General features: G+C 43.0%; 1 protein-coding gene across 1 annotated transcript in view; it reads right to left on the bottom strand.

Annotated features, from left to right (window-relative positions):
* Positions 1 to 16,426, bottom strand: part of Opn5 (opsin 5) — a 54,393-nt gene extending 37,967 nt beyond the window's left edge. Inside the window, exons 1-4 of the mRNA XM_059244005.1 lie at positions 16,297 to 16,426; positions 12,271 to 12,390; positions 3,833 to 4,003; positions 102 to 436 (exon numbers count right to left, since the gene is read on the bottom strand). Coding sequence (XP_059099988.1) covers positions 102 to 436; positions 3,833 to 4,003; positions 12,271 to 12,390; positions 16,297 to 16,426 — 756 coding nt within the window. The remainder of the gene's footprint in view (positions 1 to 101; positions 437 to 3,832; positions 4,004 to 12,270; positions 12,391 to 16,296) is intronic.
* Positions 16,427 to 17,338: the final 912 nt, after the last annotated feature.

A 17,338-nucleotide genomic window follows, 5' to 3' on the forward strand; every position in this document is an offset into this window, starting at 1 on the left:
AATAGGGATTCTAGGTTTTCCCGGTCCCAACAGTCCCTATCCCTCTCACCCTTTGATGTTTCGACTGTTCAAAACTACATCTATAAAGTGACTGCAGTTACCTTGGTCAGTTTCACCTCAAGCACATGGCTGCTATGGATCCGACTGTCGAAATGAGCTACCTTTTTGGAAGAGGACTTCACCTTGGCGATGATCTTCGCATAAGAGAAAACAATCACAGCCGTTGGGAGCAGGAGGCAGAAGAAGAGGATGCTCAGGATGAACACCTGACCCCCACCTGAAGCCTGGGCCAGCCACCAGTCCAGGGTGCACGAGGTTCCAAAGGGCTCGGGGGCATAGTCCCCCAGGCCCACCAAGGGCATGGTGGTCCAGAAGGAAGCGTAAGCCCAGATGACTGCCAGGCAGATGTAGGCATGCTTTCTCTTCAGCCAGACCCCTGGAGGTGGAAAAAAGAGCATTACCCACATGGAACCTGCCCTACACCCATATACCTCCCCTGGACATGTCAAATTCCATCTCCAAAGATTTATTCCACTGAATTCTGGGAGACGTGGACAGATAATTGAAGCCTGGGGGAGAGTGAAGTCACGGGAGGGAAAGTTCCAGAGCTGGAGCCTTTGTCCAGGAGGATGCAATTTGAAGAGAATTCACAGGGACAGTTTTCTCTAGGCACCTAGGAGCTTCCTGAGGGAGAAGTGACACGGGGTAGAGGGGTAGGAAAGCAGACAGCAGGAGGAGGAGAGCACGTTGAAGACAATGGAGGAGCTTGGGAAAACATCTCAAGAGTCTGTTAGCCAGTGGTCCAAGCATTTAAAGGAGAGTCCTTCCCAGGAGATGAGAAACCACAAAGGATTGGTTGTGTCTTTCAAACACCCTTACTCCTGAAAACTGTCCTGTGCCTACACCCCTTCTTTGTCTACTCTTTGAGTGAGTTTTGATCCTGACCACCCCACCACCACCCCCCTGTGTGGTGATGCTAAGGAGGGTGACTGTGCTTGGAAATTCATGCAGATTTTTTTGTTTATTTGTTATTCATGGGACGGTCAAGCACACACCACCACGGTGGGAGAAAGGCAGAGAATCTGATTAGGTTGTCACACATGCTGTGAGAGTAACTCTGAGAAAAAAAAAAAAAAAAAAAAAAAAAACTGTCTTCCAGAAAGCTGAGGGGTGTGGTTTCTTAAGCAAAAGAGAATTCCAAGAGGAAGAAATGCTGCAGTAATTTAAAATGATTTTTTTTAAAGGTTGCAAAGGACTAGTGATCATTTCCCAAAGTGCAATGCAGTCACTAAAGCTGGGTCGGCAGCAGTCAGCCTGGAAGTTTTCTCTGCATCTCACCCATCACATTGCAGGAGGCAAGGGGGGGGGCTTCTCACTGCTTTCGTTGCACAGTAGCAGGGAAGAAATACGAACACACACGGAGTGAAGCTAAGTGATTTCTTCCACGTGCACTCGAGTCTGCTTCTGCTTCGCTTGTTACGAGCAAGTGAGAGTTAAGTCACTAAGACCACAATTCTTCTGAGGGTGGTAGGGTCATGTCGCCTTTTTAAAGGCTCACCGTACTTAACAGGAAGGGAAGTTGTGCTGACATGTGGCTTGTGGGTTTGTTGTCGCTTTCTTTATTTTCTGGCCTGTTTTGAGACACAGTCTCTAACCCAAGCTAGCCTCAAACTGGCTCTGTAGCTGAGGATGTCCTTAGACTTCTCATCCTCTGCCCCCATCTCCCAAGAACTGGAATTACAGGTGTGCATTCCCACTGCGACTAGTTTATATGGTGCTGGGGGGCAGAATCCAGGGCATTGTGCATGCTAGGGGATGAAGTTTAAAGAAAATGAAATCGTGTCAATTGTGCAAACTCTAAACTTGAACATTAACTCCTGTGTGCGTATGTCTCGTCACTAATAAAAAAAACAGAATAAATTGTTTCTATGCTCGGTTGTCTACATTTTCTCAAATCCGCGACATCACACATCATGAAGCACAAGACTTCCTCAAGCCCAACCTGAGAAGGGGAGCGATCAGGTAACCACAAAGGTTTTGTCAGCTCTTGGTTATCCATTTAACGCATCAAACACTGGCAGAGATCATGGACATATACTCATAAGGAGGTGCATAGGCATACGGATAAGCATTGATAGTGAGGGTTACTTAGTGAGATGCTTTCGTACTTACATTCCAGTATGGTGAAAGGCTGTCAAGTACAGGAAGGAGTAGATTAGTAGATGGGTTCTGTGTTGCTCCAGAAGTCAGAACTAGGACCAATGGGTGGAGGTTACTGGGAGGCAGTTTTGTCTCAATATAAGGAATAACATTGTAACAATGAGAGCAGACCAATCAGAGAATGGGCTGCCTTGTGCAATAGTAAGCTCCCCGGCACTGGTCACTGGAATTAGTCAAGAGGCCAAACAGTCATCTCTCGGGGATGACCGTTTACAACATTTACATGGTGGGAAGGTCTGCATGTCCCCAAGTGACCTTTTAAATTTCAATATGCTAGAGAACACTGTGTGGAGGGTCCAATAGTGAATCAGATTAAATGAAGAAACATCACGGAGGGTCAACCTTAGAAGAATCTAAATAATATAAACATTTCTCATAGAGTTTTTGCCCTGACATGATTCTGGTTATGGATAGAATAGCATCCTCTCTTTAGCTGATACAAAGTTTAAACTCAAGACGACATTTTAAAACAGAGATCAAGGTTTAGTACTCCTCAAATACCCCCAGGAAGTTGAGCTTTCTATCTTCTTGTCTATAAAATCTATGATTTTATTACAAATAAGCTTGTTGTGCTAAAAAAAAAAAAATAAGATTATGGTAAGAATTAGACTCTGGTGTCATCCAAACTGTATAATTTTACATTCTGACTCAGGCTGTTTCTACTGAAAGTTTCAGATGTTTATAAAAAGAGATGCCATTTTTTTAATGGGTTTTGAATCATGAAAACATTTACAGCTACCCTCCTCCTGCCCCATGCACAATCTTCTCTATAGTCTCGGTACTATAAACTGTTGCCACATCTATGTGCTGGTCATCCTCTGTCCTACGGCCTTAGCCACTCTAACTGACTGCCAGTCCAAACAGCTTTATGCAAAGGGAGTCAGAACCACTTCCTGGGTGGGTCCAACTCTCAATATTAAAATTAAGTGCTCCCAAATTTTCTCCCTCTGGTTCAATAAATTCCCAGAATCCCCAGAACCAAAAGTATTGAAAGTTTAATCAGTAGATTAGTTCAATCTTGAAAATGAGGGCTCTGAAAACCCCATTAGTCCTGCCTCACCGGTTCCCTTAGTCAGCTGCTCTTCTACCTACCAATACCAAAAGAGACCAGCAGAGCAGTCTTTCAGTGTGTGTGTCCTTTCAGGTAGGAACATCTGTATGGCTCTCTAAACCTGGAGAACATTCTGGAATTCCCCATCTCTCAAAACATGGGGAACCTGAGTCCTAAGGGAGAATCACAGACAATTTTTCTTATAATTACAAAAACGGAGTAGGTCATCAGCTAAATATCCCAGACCTGATCACGTTCATGCATTTTGTTTTTGTTTTTGTTTTTTGCATGAGGAAATGTGGTAGACATTTCCACACTTTATACAAAAAAAAGTGAGACATTTAAAAGTTATAGGCATTATTGTGAAAGTAGTACTAAAGGAAATATACATTGATACGGGTCAGATCAAAAGATATAGAAGAACAAGACAGACTATGAATAGAAGTATCCTTGGTCACTGAAGTTATTAACAACCTTTATTTACTGTGAAGAATATGTACAGTTCTAACATTCAAACCATCTAACTGTCACTACTAGGGAACAAGGAACCTTCCAACTTACCATAAGATAGATAGCAGATCTTCAGATATCGGTCCAGGCTAACAGCAGTCATGGTAATAAGGCTTCCACAGCCAAAGAAAAATCCAGCCCATCCATACCAGCGGCAGCCAAACCAGCCAAACACCCAGCGGTGGCAGAAGCAGGAGATGATGGTGAACGGCTTGCCTACAACTAGAGCACCAGGCAGTGGTCAAAGGAAGTCCCTTGCCGTTAAAACCTCTCCACCTGCTCACTGGACTCGCCTGGCCCTTCCTCCCCACAAACACACTTCGAGATGTGAGTATACACTTGTATACACAAGATGTGTATATAACTATACACTTGCGTGCGCGCACGCACACACACACATACTTCATTACACAGAACTGATGAATTAGTAAGATTCTGACAGTTCATCAGTGGCCCACGACAAATAAACAATAAAACCCTGTTGTTGAAGACACAACAGATCTTGGTCATAGACATAAAGTGATCAAGCTGGAACTGGGACGAAAGTTTGCTTCACGTTGGATAGTCCTCCTAGTGCTTGAAGGTGGTCTGCAGACTGCTGAAAGACAATTGTCCTCAGCAATCCTAATCAGTGTAGATGACATGTTCAGTAATGATACCATGAGTCCACTTGTGCAATAATGAATAATGCCACAGCTGGTGTAGGCGTAACCAACTGTGTGCTGACTGGATTTGAAGCCTGCTCCAGAGGTCAAGTGCACATCTGGAACTGTAAACCCACTCAAACGCTGATGGCTTGGGAAGCCCCGGGGAATTTGAAGACCTGCTAAAGAGGCACTGTATGCCTTCTAAATAACTATGTTTTTGTCCATAGATTAATGCCGCTGTCAGCTCTGGCCAGAGAAATGTCATTTTGCTGTTAACAATAGTGACTTCTGAGACAACTGGCAAAAGTGCTGAAAATAAATGACTGTTGAGTGTCAGGCCATCACACCTCTGTCTCTCTCTCTCTCTCTCTCTCTCTCTCTCTCTCTCTCTCTCTCTCTCTTTCTCAGAGAACAACTCCAATGAAGCAGAAAGAATGTAAGAGTGGCAGGAGGGGATGGGAAGGAGCATGAGATGCTGACACGGTGACAAACTGTCCCACTGCTGAGCTCACTGCAGGTGTGGCTACCTGCACGAGAGCTGTACTAGATTGTACCAGGCCTGTCAACACCCTGCCATGGGAGGGAAGCGGCTCATGGCTGTCCATCCCTCCCTGGAGATGATAGTTACTTAATGGTTCCTGAGGGAGGGAGAGGTATATCCTTCAATGGTGTACACTCATAAGGTACCTTTGCTTCTGTAAGCAACCCTAATAAAAAAAAATCACTGAAACACACACAAAAGGGAAATGAAACTAGACGAGAGGCTCTTAGGGAAGGGGTAAGGTGTGGGAATGAGAGAGGATAACAGAGGAGTGAATATTATTAAAATATATTATATCCATGTATGAAAGTGTCATGTTATATTAATATATGCTGGCAGAGCCATCTGAAAACCCCTTTCAAGTATTTAGAAATAGAATTTTCATAAACCAGGTTTGAAATTACCCTGAAAAGTTTTTATTCATTCCCAATAGCCAAAGAATTCTTGTAAAATAATTATCACTTTGCTTACTATCATAACTATCTCAAACAGACTCATTTCAGGGAGTACAGGAGATGGGACTCCAGGGGGTGATGACAAGAATGTGGTCACTTCTAATCTTTTATTAAAATGGTTAATTTCAAAACTGAGCAAGAAGGACACTATATTTACACTAAAATATTTGAGAGAAAATTTCTCATAAAGCACATTTTTTCTAAGCTGGTTTCCCTCCTTGACTGCCCTCACACTATATTGTTTGCTCCCATCCGAAATTGGATGTTCAAGCTTGAGTGTTCAACGAATGTTCCTGGGAACAGTTTTCTACAGTGCCCTTCAAGTGTCTATTCAACACACCAACCTTATTGGCAGACCTGTAACATGGCCTCCAAAACAACCATACTCAGCCAGTCAAACAATACCCAACAAATGGTACCTATTCTAGTCCTTGATGGTGAAAATTCAAGACACTTACAAACTTCCAGTTCAGAAAATATTTTGTGCCCAAATGTATTGACCATGGACCCTGCTGATGGGACCAATTACTCCACAGATTAGGAAATAGGCCTCATCCAAGGAGGGAGGAAGAAGAACCTGAAGTAAGACTCCTTTGCCTGCTCTTCGGACCCTTTTCTTCCTGTTGGGTTTCCTTGTCCAACCTTGGTGTGAGGGCTTTTGCCTTTTCTTGCATTTTTTTTATTGTTTTTGGTTGTTGTCTCTTGCAGGCCTACTCTTATCTAAAAGGAAATGGAAAGGGAGTGAATCTGGAGGAGAGGGAAGGTGCGGGGGTGTGGAGGGGAGCTTGAGGGAGGGGAAACTGTAGTCAGAATGTATTATATGAAAAAAGAATCTATTTTCAATAATAAAAAAAGACAATAGCCCTTAGACCAAGAAATATTTCAATGCAAGGAATTTTAAGCTTTTTCATGTGTGCAGTTTACTGACTTTCCAAGCCTGCTGATACCCCACTGTGCAGTCTCATGAATGACACGTAACGAGAGCTTTCAACTCATCTGATTTCTATTTCTTCTGTTATTGTAATGTCGAAGATTTACAGAATAATGTTAAACACAAGTAATCATAGTAGGCATCCATGTATTGACAAATTTTAAAACAAATGTTTTTAAAGGTTTTGGTTGATGTAATAAGTTGTTGGAGTGTTTGCCTGGTGTACACATGATCCTGGTTCAATCCTCAGTTCACACAGATCAGACATGGTGGCACTTCCCATAACTGTAGCACTCTTGAAGTAGAGACGGAAGGGTCAGGAGTTCAAGTCAAACTGTTCTACATAGTGAGTTTGCTGCCATCCTGGGCCACACCAGATCCCAACTCAAAAGAAAAGGATGAAAGGAAGGAAGGAAGCTAGTTTTAATATTTTATTATTGAATGCTTTTTAATCAAAGGCACTCCTTTGTCACACTAGTTTGTTGAGGATTTTTAACCAGAAATACATCTTGTTTTATTAAAGGCTCATGAATTTTTATGCACTGATCATGAGTTTCCCGTTCTCATTGAACTTTTAATACAGTCACTCCTGCAGTGAGAGAGTGAACATGGTTTTTAACATCAGATGTAACTTCATACACTCAGAGTTAAGCCCTGAAAAGGGGGACTTGGGGGAGAAAATGGGGAGGTATCTATGGGTGTAGTGGTTTGAATAGGAATGGCCCCCATAGACTCGTGTTTAAACACTTAGCCCATAGGGAGTGGCACTATTAGGAGGTGTGGCCTTGTTGGGTAGATGCAGAGAAAGTGTGTCACCATGGAGGTGGGCTTTGAGGTCGCATATGCTCAAACCACACCCAGTGTGACAGTTCACTTCCTGTTGCCTCCAGATCAAGATGTAGGACTCTCAGCTCCTTCTCTAGCATCATGTCCACCTGTGTGCCACCATGTCCTACCATGATGATAATGGACTAAACCTCTGAAACTGTAAGCCAGCCCCAATTAAATGTTCTTCTTTATAAAAGTTGGCATGGTTATGGCGTCTCTTCACAGCAATAGAAATTCTAACTAAGACAATGGGGAAAACCTATTTTGAGAAACCATAGACATTATATACCTTGAATTCAGAATGGGAGACTGAAAGGCCACAGAGGTGTTAGTCTCACACATATTTGCTCAATTTTGAATTTATCTACGATATATATGTATGATCACATGATGTGTATAGATATATCTTCATTTTACTATTTCCTGTGGTTATTGTCAATGAATACAAAACAGAAATTCAGGTATTTCCAGGGAAATGAAAGGATTCAGAACATGAAAACTGGGAGGAATCTTGGAGTTGGAAGAAACTTTACCACTACAGTAATTCTCAAATGCTTCTCCCTCTGGCTCCTCTGATAGCACACATACTTCTGCGTATGTATATATATATGCATTCATATGTGTATATGTGTGCCTTTGTGTATGGCTCAGTATGTGTGCATGTCTGCATGTATACAGGTATGTGGATGGTTGTGTGCAAAGCTGTACCATCTGTGTGTGTGTGACTCTGTGTGGGTGAGGGGAAACTGGACACAGAGAGCCCAACCTCCTTTCAATCAGGAAAAAAAAATATCATCTTATTTATGGCCATTTTATGACATTATTTGATGTTTGAAAATGTTTAGGAACACAGGACTAGTTAGGAAGGATAACACCGGGAATGAGTAGGGGTGAGGGGGAAGGGAGAGGGAGGGAGGGGAGGAGATTTAATGAAAAGTATGGAGACAATCCTGTAAGAAAACTCATTACTTTGGGTACTATTTCTAGAAAACTAGCAAAAATTGTTCAGCGATAACTTCTTTAAGCTCTTTCATTTTTAGATTAAAACCAGATTTTCCATGTTCTCTTGCAGTTTTTCCTCCTCTGTTCATTCTTTGTCTCACTTGTTCTGTTGAGTTATTGCTCACTCCAATACAAGAGAGGCATTTTAATCAATGTAAAGTTCAAACGCAAGATATCTCTTAGTAAATACAAGGTTCGCTGTGTTGACAACCATGCCCAGAGAGCAGGGAGAGAATATGACAGGATGACAGATAGGAACCACTGGGGTAAAGAGAAATGGAGTTCCGAGATAGACAGGAAGCGTTGTTTCACGTAGGGAGTGATATTTAGGTACAGGCAGAACCAGTGGACTGAAGAGTCTTCTGGCAGAGAAGACAGACAGTAGACTCCAAACTCGTGAGGAACCCCCTGGTGTGGAGGCCAAAGCAGCAGAGAAGATAAACGTGGCCTACAGACCAAACTTGGTATCTGTGCCAGGTCTCCATCCATAGTGGAGTTTTATTTGGGGGGTGTGTGTGTGTGTGTGTGTGTTGATTGGTTGGTTCTTGAGACAGGGTCTCATGTAACCTAAACTGGCCTCAAATGCATTCTGTAGCTGAAGATACAGGATGACCTTGAACTCCTGATCTGCTTGTCTTCACCTTCCAAGTGCTAGAGTTATGAGCATACGTCTGTGCTCAGCCTGGAGTCAATGGAGCTCTTGACGTGTCTTGTAGGCAGGGTCAGCTACGAGTATCCATCTATCCATCCATCCATCCATCCATCCATCCACCCACCCATCTGTGTGTATGTGTCTGTCTGTCTCTCTGCCTGTCTGTCTGTCTCTTCCATGTAGTAGAACACTCCTCAGCCTGGCTGCTGTTAGAGTCACCCCAGTTGTTGTTTTCACTGTATTTTGTTTGCTTGGCTTTGCTTTCACTGTCAATGTCCAGGACTTCCAACCCCTAGATCTGCTGATGCAACATGCCTGGAGGGAACTCTGGCAGCGGCTTACCTTCTCTGACTCTCCACCTGACTCTCCTGCATGTCCTTCAGCACGAGCCTTTGTGCCTATGACAACCTGCATTAGCTGCATATATGCAACACGTCTGACTTAGAATGTGCTTCAGTATTTAGACTAGAATGCAGCTGGGTAAGGGAAAAGACCGAAAATTCTAGGATGTAGTGGAAGAAAGTGTATTACAGACACTCAACATGACCGAGATTAACTAGAGAAAATTCAAATGGAAGAAAACGCGTTCTGGTAGATTCCCGAAAGTGCATTTGCAGGGGAAGGTAGGAGGCCAGGCAGTTTCTGTGATCTCAGGGCAGACTGGCAGGGCCGGGAACAGTTTCAATGCATCAGACCAATTAAGAGGGTGTTTTAATTTGAGCCTGATCTACGTAAGCCTTCAGCAACAGTCAGGTATTACTCACTGGTGAAGGATGTAGCTGAAATGGCAGAGTTCACTAGGACAGACATTTTACACTCAGAACAAGGGAGCCAGCCTTAGGTGAGCGGATGGAGAAAAACCAGACCATTCCTGCTGCTCTAGCGCCATCGCGTGGCCACAGCCCAAATGTCAGTCACTTTGCAGACTCACAAACCTCAGGGTTCACACACAGGGAAAGGGGCTTGGTGCCATATTCCTTTTCTGTTGAACACGCACATTTACCACATGAGGGCTTTTGATACTGAGGTCTATCCTTACCCAGTAACACCTCCCCAAGTAACCGGGAGCAGGCAATCTCTGAGGACAACACGTCAGCTGTTTAATATTGTAGCAATTCGACAGGTCGAGGATTAATATTAAGCTTAATTTTTATAAACTAGTGATAGTAGAAAATTCTGTTTATGAAGAGAGACATACTATTTTTAAAGAGCAGCGAGAAACTGTGCTTTTAAAAAAAAAAGTTTCCACGTAAAAACAAACACTTCACTAACAGCCTGAAACCACAACTGGTTAGCTGATGTTTGAATCCAAATCAGCTAGGCAACCTTGGCACTTTATAGAAAGGCTGACACACACACACACGGAATTACTCTTTCTTAAATGAATTACAGTTAAAGAAAAAATATTACAGCTCCTCTTTGCTGGGCTATCTGAACAGTCTAAGAAGCAAGGGAAAAATCCAATTTTCAATTTTGTCCACACAGTTACTCGCCTGGAAATGCATGGAGGTAGCCATGTGGGTTGATGTATGTCTGTATCTCTCTGTGTGTGTCTGCGTGTGTCGTGTGTGAGCAGGTGCACTCATTTGTTTATGCACGTGTGTAGACCAAATGTCAATGTGGATGTCTTTCTCTATCATCTTATTTGGGGGACCAAGTCTATCCCTGAAGGTGGAATGCAAGCCCCCTGGGGGTTCCTGTCTCCACTTTCCAGTGCTAGGATTATGGATACATGCTGTCCCACCCATGGACGCTGAGGATCCAAACTCAGGACTCCATGCGTGCACAGCTGCATAGCAAGCCCTTTACCCACTGAGCCTCTCAACCCCCTGAATTAAACTTCCCGACATGAGTACTTTTAAGTGCCCCCCAGTAATGTTTTTGTGCAGCTCACTTGAAGGACCATGGAAGCAGAAGCTTGTGATCGTCTTTAAGTTACAATTAAAGACCACTGTTGGCCCAGTAGCTCTCCTGGACTCTCATGGTGACCTGTCACTGTCTTTGGCCAGTATTTTCCCTTCAAGATACTGTCCTGTTACAGTTTGTTTTCACCAGATTTCCATGATAGTGGGAGAGCAGTCATGGAGTGCAAAGCCATGGGCTGTTAGATTCCCAATCTGTAGCCCAATGCACTCTGAGATACGTACAGTATCTTGTGTTGTCTGAAATGTTATCCTTAACATTTAACATGCCTGGAGCACAGCAAGATCTGAATGATAGGCTTGGGAAATAGCTCTATGGGTAGAGTGCTTGTCATATAAATGTGAGGACCAGAGTTCAGATCCTCAGCACCCATATAGACCCTGAGTGGCCAGCCCATAGGAGGCAGAGAGAGTGGATTCCCTAAGGCAAGCTGGATAGCTAGAGAAGCAAATTGGTGAGCTAAGAATCCAAATGAAATACCCTCTCAGTCCATAAGGTAGCAAAGGATGGAGGAAAACACTGACATCAGCTTCTGACCTGTGCGCACACGCACGCGCGCTTGCATGTGCACCACACACAGGTGAATATGCATGCACACACACATACATATGAATGTGTAACCATACAAATTTGTCCAAATATGTGAAAATGCATATACACACATATATATGTGCAAGGGAAAAAAAAATAAATAAGGAAGAAAGATCCAGCCACAGTGCCGCGTGCCTGGGATTCTAGTGCTATGTGGAAGGACAGGAGTATTGAGAGCCGCTGGTAGCAAAAGTCCATGGAGTATACAGCAGTGACAACTAGAGTTCAGAAGGCCAACCTATCAGAACTAAGGGTTCTGTTAGAGGAAACCACCACACAAGGCGTTATGGAATTATTGCCTCTTGAATGAACTGGCTGTCTCTTGTTGTAAACTTCTTGTGCAAAAACAGCTATGATTCTCCCCATTTACCGTGCATCTCCATGTTATGTGTACATGTAATCTCATGACTGCATCTCAATCTTGGGCACAACTTTCCCTGTACATTTGGGGTCATTGGAGAACCATCCCCAGCTGTGTTCATTTTTCATTAACATACATCTGGCCAGGGCCATTCTCTGGACAAAAGTATTTCAGCAAAGATACCTTTTTCCAAGGACAAAACTGCACGTAGATAAACATTAGCTCATCTCACTTACAGATAAGAGAAAAGAACCACTGGCAAGGAAGAAAAGAAAGGAATTTTTGTTTTTATTTTGTATACAATATGTTTTGATCATGTTTTTGCCCTTCTCCAACTCCTCCCAGAATCTTGCTACCTTCCTACTCACCCAACTCCATGTTCTCTCTCTAAACGGCCTTAACAGACGTTTCATTGACTGTCCACAGACACGGCAAATATGCTTGGTGAAGGTGGAAACGAAGTGGGTGGTGACAAGATTGGGCTCTGAGCCAGGGAGTGATTTAGAATGACTACTAAGATCTTAACCCTACAAAGAAGGAACAGCAAGGCCATATTACCTGATATCCCCAGATCACAGACTGCTAAATTGATAGTCATGATTTCAGCAGGTCTCAGTTTCTTCTTGCGTCTATAAGACATATAAAGGACATACCCATTTCCAAATGTAGAGAGAATCCCTACAAAGAAAAATAAAATGTCCCGTCATTAGAATGAGGATTAGCATTCACTTGCACATGAAACACTTTCAAAAATGGATACCACAGATTCAGAGGGTAATGAGAGGCCACTAAATAAAAGTCTAAATTAAGAAGATGAAATCAAAAGCATGAATTGTGAATGACAGGCAAGGGATGGGTTGCCTCGAAAGGAATAGGAGTCAGGGATTGCAGGACTGAACTTACCCAGACATTGGAACCGCTAACTTCCCAGTTAGGCTCAGGAGGATGTGGGAATCCCAATGGTCAGTTCTTGTACCGGCCCCCAGGGCAGAGTGTTTTCCTTGGCCATTTTTATAAAGTATTGGCTTTATAAGACTCCCTCCCTTGGATAACTGGGATCAACCCCTTAACTATTTATATGTCCTGAAGATAAAGTCAACCAAGAGGGTGACTTTAGTACCACTGTGGGCTTCCATAGGAGCACCAGCATGCGAGAAAGGTGTGGTCAGAGGTGGCTGTTGTGACCCCTTGCAAGGAAGGGGTCATCTCCTGGACACCCCAGGGCTTCGACTCCTGAGGTGGTATGAACCCTCAGTATCTGGAACACAGAATGCCTTCCGCTAGCACTGGTCTAGGTGTCAAGGGTAAGTGTGTAACAACTGATAACATGGGCACTCCCCCTCCCACCAAGGGGAGAGAAAGTGACCCTCAACCCACCAGACCTAACAACAATGACATACGTGTGTTCCCAAGGTTGCATACTCTTTTATTAATGACAAGTTGGTTTGGGTATTACAATAAAACTGTTCCAAAGTTCTAACAAACCCAGTTAAAATTCAAAAAAAAAAAAAAAAAGACCCATTATCTACTGACTGTATTTAAGAAAAGAATACACCTACTTCCATAGCTTAACATGTAGAGTAGATTTCCTCAGGAATTCTTGCTTCATAGTGTAGCTGTGTGTAAATGGGAATCTGGTACAGCTGCCTTCAGTAGTAAGGAATAAGGAAAGCATTAACGGAGAGACCCAGAGTTGTCTGTTTTAATTTCTATTTTAATTTCTCCACCACAATTCATTTGGGGGGGCACAAGCGGGAAAAATGTGTGTCTCTGCTGATGGTACAAAGCCACCAGGACCTGACTGCATTGTGCTCCTAGGAGATGCTGGCTCTCTGGAGTCAAAGACGCTTCATGGTCCGTGAAAGCCTCTTTAGCTTTCTTAAAGCAAAAGGGCAGAAAAGTTGAAGGGATTGTACAGGTCTAAAGCAGATGAAAGGCAATTCCTGTCTCCTGATAAGAAACCATCTAGCAAGGCACGCTGGGAGAAGAAAGTGCAAAAATGCAGCTCAAAAATAATAAGACATATTCCATCCATGTCATATCCAAAAAAAGAGAGTAAAAACAGTTAAGTATTCACACGCAGTCAATTTAGAAGGTTTGTCTGATGCCCTTTTGCCTGCCAGCATCTCTTGAGAATATTTCTTATTTGCGTTTCCTTACATTGTTACTAACCCTATTTCATAGGGTTCCACCCAGTGCACATGGTGATTTAAAAAATAATGAATTCTATTAAATGCCTTATTCCATTGTTTCCACAAGCAACCTTGTCTGCAGATGAGCTTTAAGATAAATCACATGTATTTTTAACACTAAGGAAAACAAGATTGAGACAATAGAGACTATGGGGTGGACATTTTTTGATCATCAAAATCCTGTATCTTTTGCAAATAAGAAGGACAAAAAGCCTTCCTCTGTGGGCAGTTAATAAAGCAGGTGTTAATGTGAAAAAGTGGAGAGTGGAAAATGGGTCTCACATTTATTTCTCCTGCCTGCCAAACTGGGGTTTCATTCTGCAGTTTCCCCTACAATTCCTAGTATTTAACAAAAATGACCAAGAATGTTGCTCTGTCCACTCTGGCTCCTAAAAGGGGACCTAGACATGTAACAACCACACATGGGCAAGACATGGGTCTAGAAAGAGTTCAAGCACCTCCATCCTCATCCAAATCTACCCTTCTTCCCTCATCCCACATGACTGTCTGTGACTTCAATTTCTCTCCCCGATTCATCTGACACTCCTTCGCTTGGGGAACTCTTTGGTCAACACCTAATTTCTAAGCTTGACTCAAGACTTACATCTGCCTTTGATTCCCTTGAACCCATCATGCATCAAGTGAGAACTTCTCTCGTTTTCCCGCCCACACTGCTGGACTCTCTTGCTAGAATCCTTCAAGCTAGGAAGGAATGAGCTCAGAGTCCTCCAACTGCTACGTTGCCTAGAGCCATTTATCTGGTTAAAGATGCTGTTTTCAAACCATCCCTTGCAACTGACTAAAATAAATTAAGTTCAATTTATGAAATACTTGCTCGTCTGCCTCTTCCGATTGCTCAGTTAAATAAAAACATGATGTGGACTTTACTCTGAAGCAGTCTCTATTCCAGCAAAGGGCTTTTCATTACTCTATTCCCAGCCACTTCGTATATTTGTGTTGGAAAGGACAAATTTGAATTAAATGAAAAGTAGTTGAAAGCTCATGGTAAGTACAACGACCCTGGGAATTATTTTGCAATAGAGCATGTTTTTTAATCTCACGAATTCTTTCTGCCTCAAGCACTGACCATAGAGGGATCTCGAGAACTTTCTAATGAGTTTTTCTAAGTTCAGGAATTACATGAATTTCTTCGCCAGTCAGAGAGAGATGAAGGACGTCAGGAAGGGAGAGAAGAGGGGAGGGAGGGATAGTGGAAGGGACAGAAAAAGGAGAGAGAAAGAAAGAGAGGTTGAGAAACCAGGTTTGAACCAACATCTGAAAATATTAAAGACATATAAACCTAAAGATGGAAGGCAGTTGCTCATCGCACACCCAAACTTAATATGACAACTTTAAATTAAATAAATTTTGTAATTATTTATTTTAAAAGCAGGATACCACTGTGTAGCTCTGGCTGGTCTGGAACTCTTCTCTGTAGACCAGAATGGCCTTAATCTCACAGAGTTCTGTCTGCTTATGCTTCCCAAATGCTGGGGTTAAAGACATGTGTCACCACACCCAGCCAAATGTTATAAATCTGGACTGTCTGCCTTAGTGCAATCCAACAGAAATATAATATAAACCAGAAACATGAGCTACACATACACTTTAACTTTTTCTGGTAGCCACATTAAGTAACATAAAAGCACATATGTAAAAGAGTTTTAGCAATTAGATGCTTCATCTAATCCAGAAATTACGAGTTCAACGGGCATTTTACATTGCAAATTCTTAATGAGATATTTGTACATTATTTTTCCAGGACTAAACCTCCACTAGGAAGCATGCATTTTCACTACAGTTTGCTCATTTGAAAGGTAATAGTTTGTGTGCCCAGGAGCCCCGGGTGGCTGCTGGGTTGGATAATACAGTCTAACCACAGACAGAAGCAACCCTGCGTGAATGCTACACAAAAATCTTTCCACCCTAGGCTGGTTTCCATTGATCACCAGTGTAATTTCTATCTTAGCAGTGTTGATAAGGGGCAATTTCTAAGGCAGTGTCCGCTGTCACCGCTGTGCTGGGCCACAGTTCCCTGGGTTGTGAGAAGAGAGAGCTGAAACACAGGGCCAGCAAGTGGTCTAAGGGCCGCTCTCTTAGGACAGAAATATATTCGTTATCACCCTTTTGATATTCAAAAAGCCAACCTACTAGTTAAGTGACCAAAATGAAATAATCTCTAAAGAATTCACTGTGAAAGCTCTTTGGAGTATTTTCCCCTAAGGACAGTAGCAGTTGTTTTTATGAAACATTGATTGACTGCCATAATGCCAACCCGCCTTCCCCTCCTCCGCTAATATCCATGTAAGTATCAGAATCGTTTGTGCAAAATCAACCCAGCCTGTGACTTCTCTCAATGCAGCCTCTGACACAGAGCATTAAGGAAGCTTACCGATTATTGTTAGGTAAAAGCCAGCCACTAAATCCGCTTCCCAGGAAAGTTTGGAAGCAAAGGGGTCCTCATCTCGAAGATAGTGTGGCAGGTGCTCGTCCTGGGGCAGGGCAGTGTGGTTTAAGGCCATGCTGTTCTCACACCACCAGGGGTCTGTAAAGCAAATCAGCAGAGATCTTAACAGACAGAATAATATGTCCCTTTGGATCTGCTCACAGATGCGCCGTTTTCTGTAAAACAAAAGGCACACTCCGGTGCCCTATGGGTGATTAGTGCCTAGGGAGAAAAGAAGTTCAGCGCTTTTCTTAAATGACGTAAACACACCAACACTCCGTTGTTCAATTTGCAGTCTGGGCAAGACGGCATCTTCTCCTCAGGCTTCCTCTGAGCCTCTTCACGCCTCCCTGCAGTGAATAAGAGGCCGAAGACTGGTTTATGCTATTGCTCCTTAGCAAACTTTGTAAAGATCTGAACTAAGAGAGGCTACTGTGTGAAATGTGGGCAGGGTGTACACTGCTTGACTTGTCAAGAGTACAGTGATAGCCCAATCGTCTCCGTTCCCTACATGCTTGGTGAGCTGTAGAATTCTCTAAAGGTAGAAACAGAGCATTCAGTGCAAAGGATCATGGGTACTTCACTAAATGAAGCTAAGAGGTCAGAAACTGACCAGGTTAACCTAAAAGTTGAGGCTGTTCACAAATGGGGGAGGGGTGCACCAGCCTCCATCCATAGCTAAGTAGCTGTTGACAGTTGAAGGCTGCTAAGGGAAGGAGAGGCAGTTTTCTTTGAGGATGTGGCCTCTGGTGGGTTAACCACGGTCCAGTAGGTGGCCATGCACCCGTGTGTATACGGGCAACACAAATTAGACTCAGTATGCTATTAAAAAAAAAAAAAAGATGAAATTAAGATGGAGGGTGACCTGGGGGAGCTGGAGTGGAGTTGAAGGAATGGTATATGTATATGAAATTCTCAAAAAATAAATGTTAAAGACATATATAATAAAAAAAAATTAAGGGCTGGAGAGCTGGTTCAGTGGTTAAGA

Source organism: Peromyscus eremicus, chromosome 16_21 (assembly GCF_949786415.1).
Source record: "Peromyscus eremicus chromosome 16_21, PerEre_H2_v1, whole genome shotgun sequence".
In the NCBI taxonomy this organism is placed as follows: Eukaryota; Metazoa; Chordata; class Mammalia; order Rodentia; family Cricetidae; genus Peromyscus; species Peromyscus eremicus.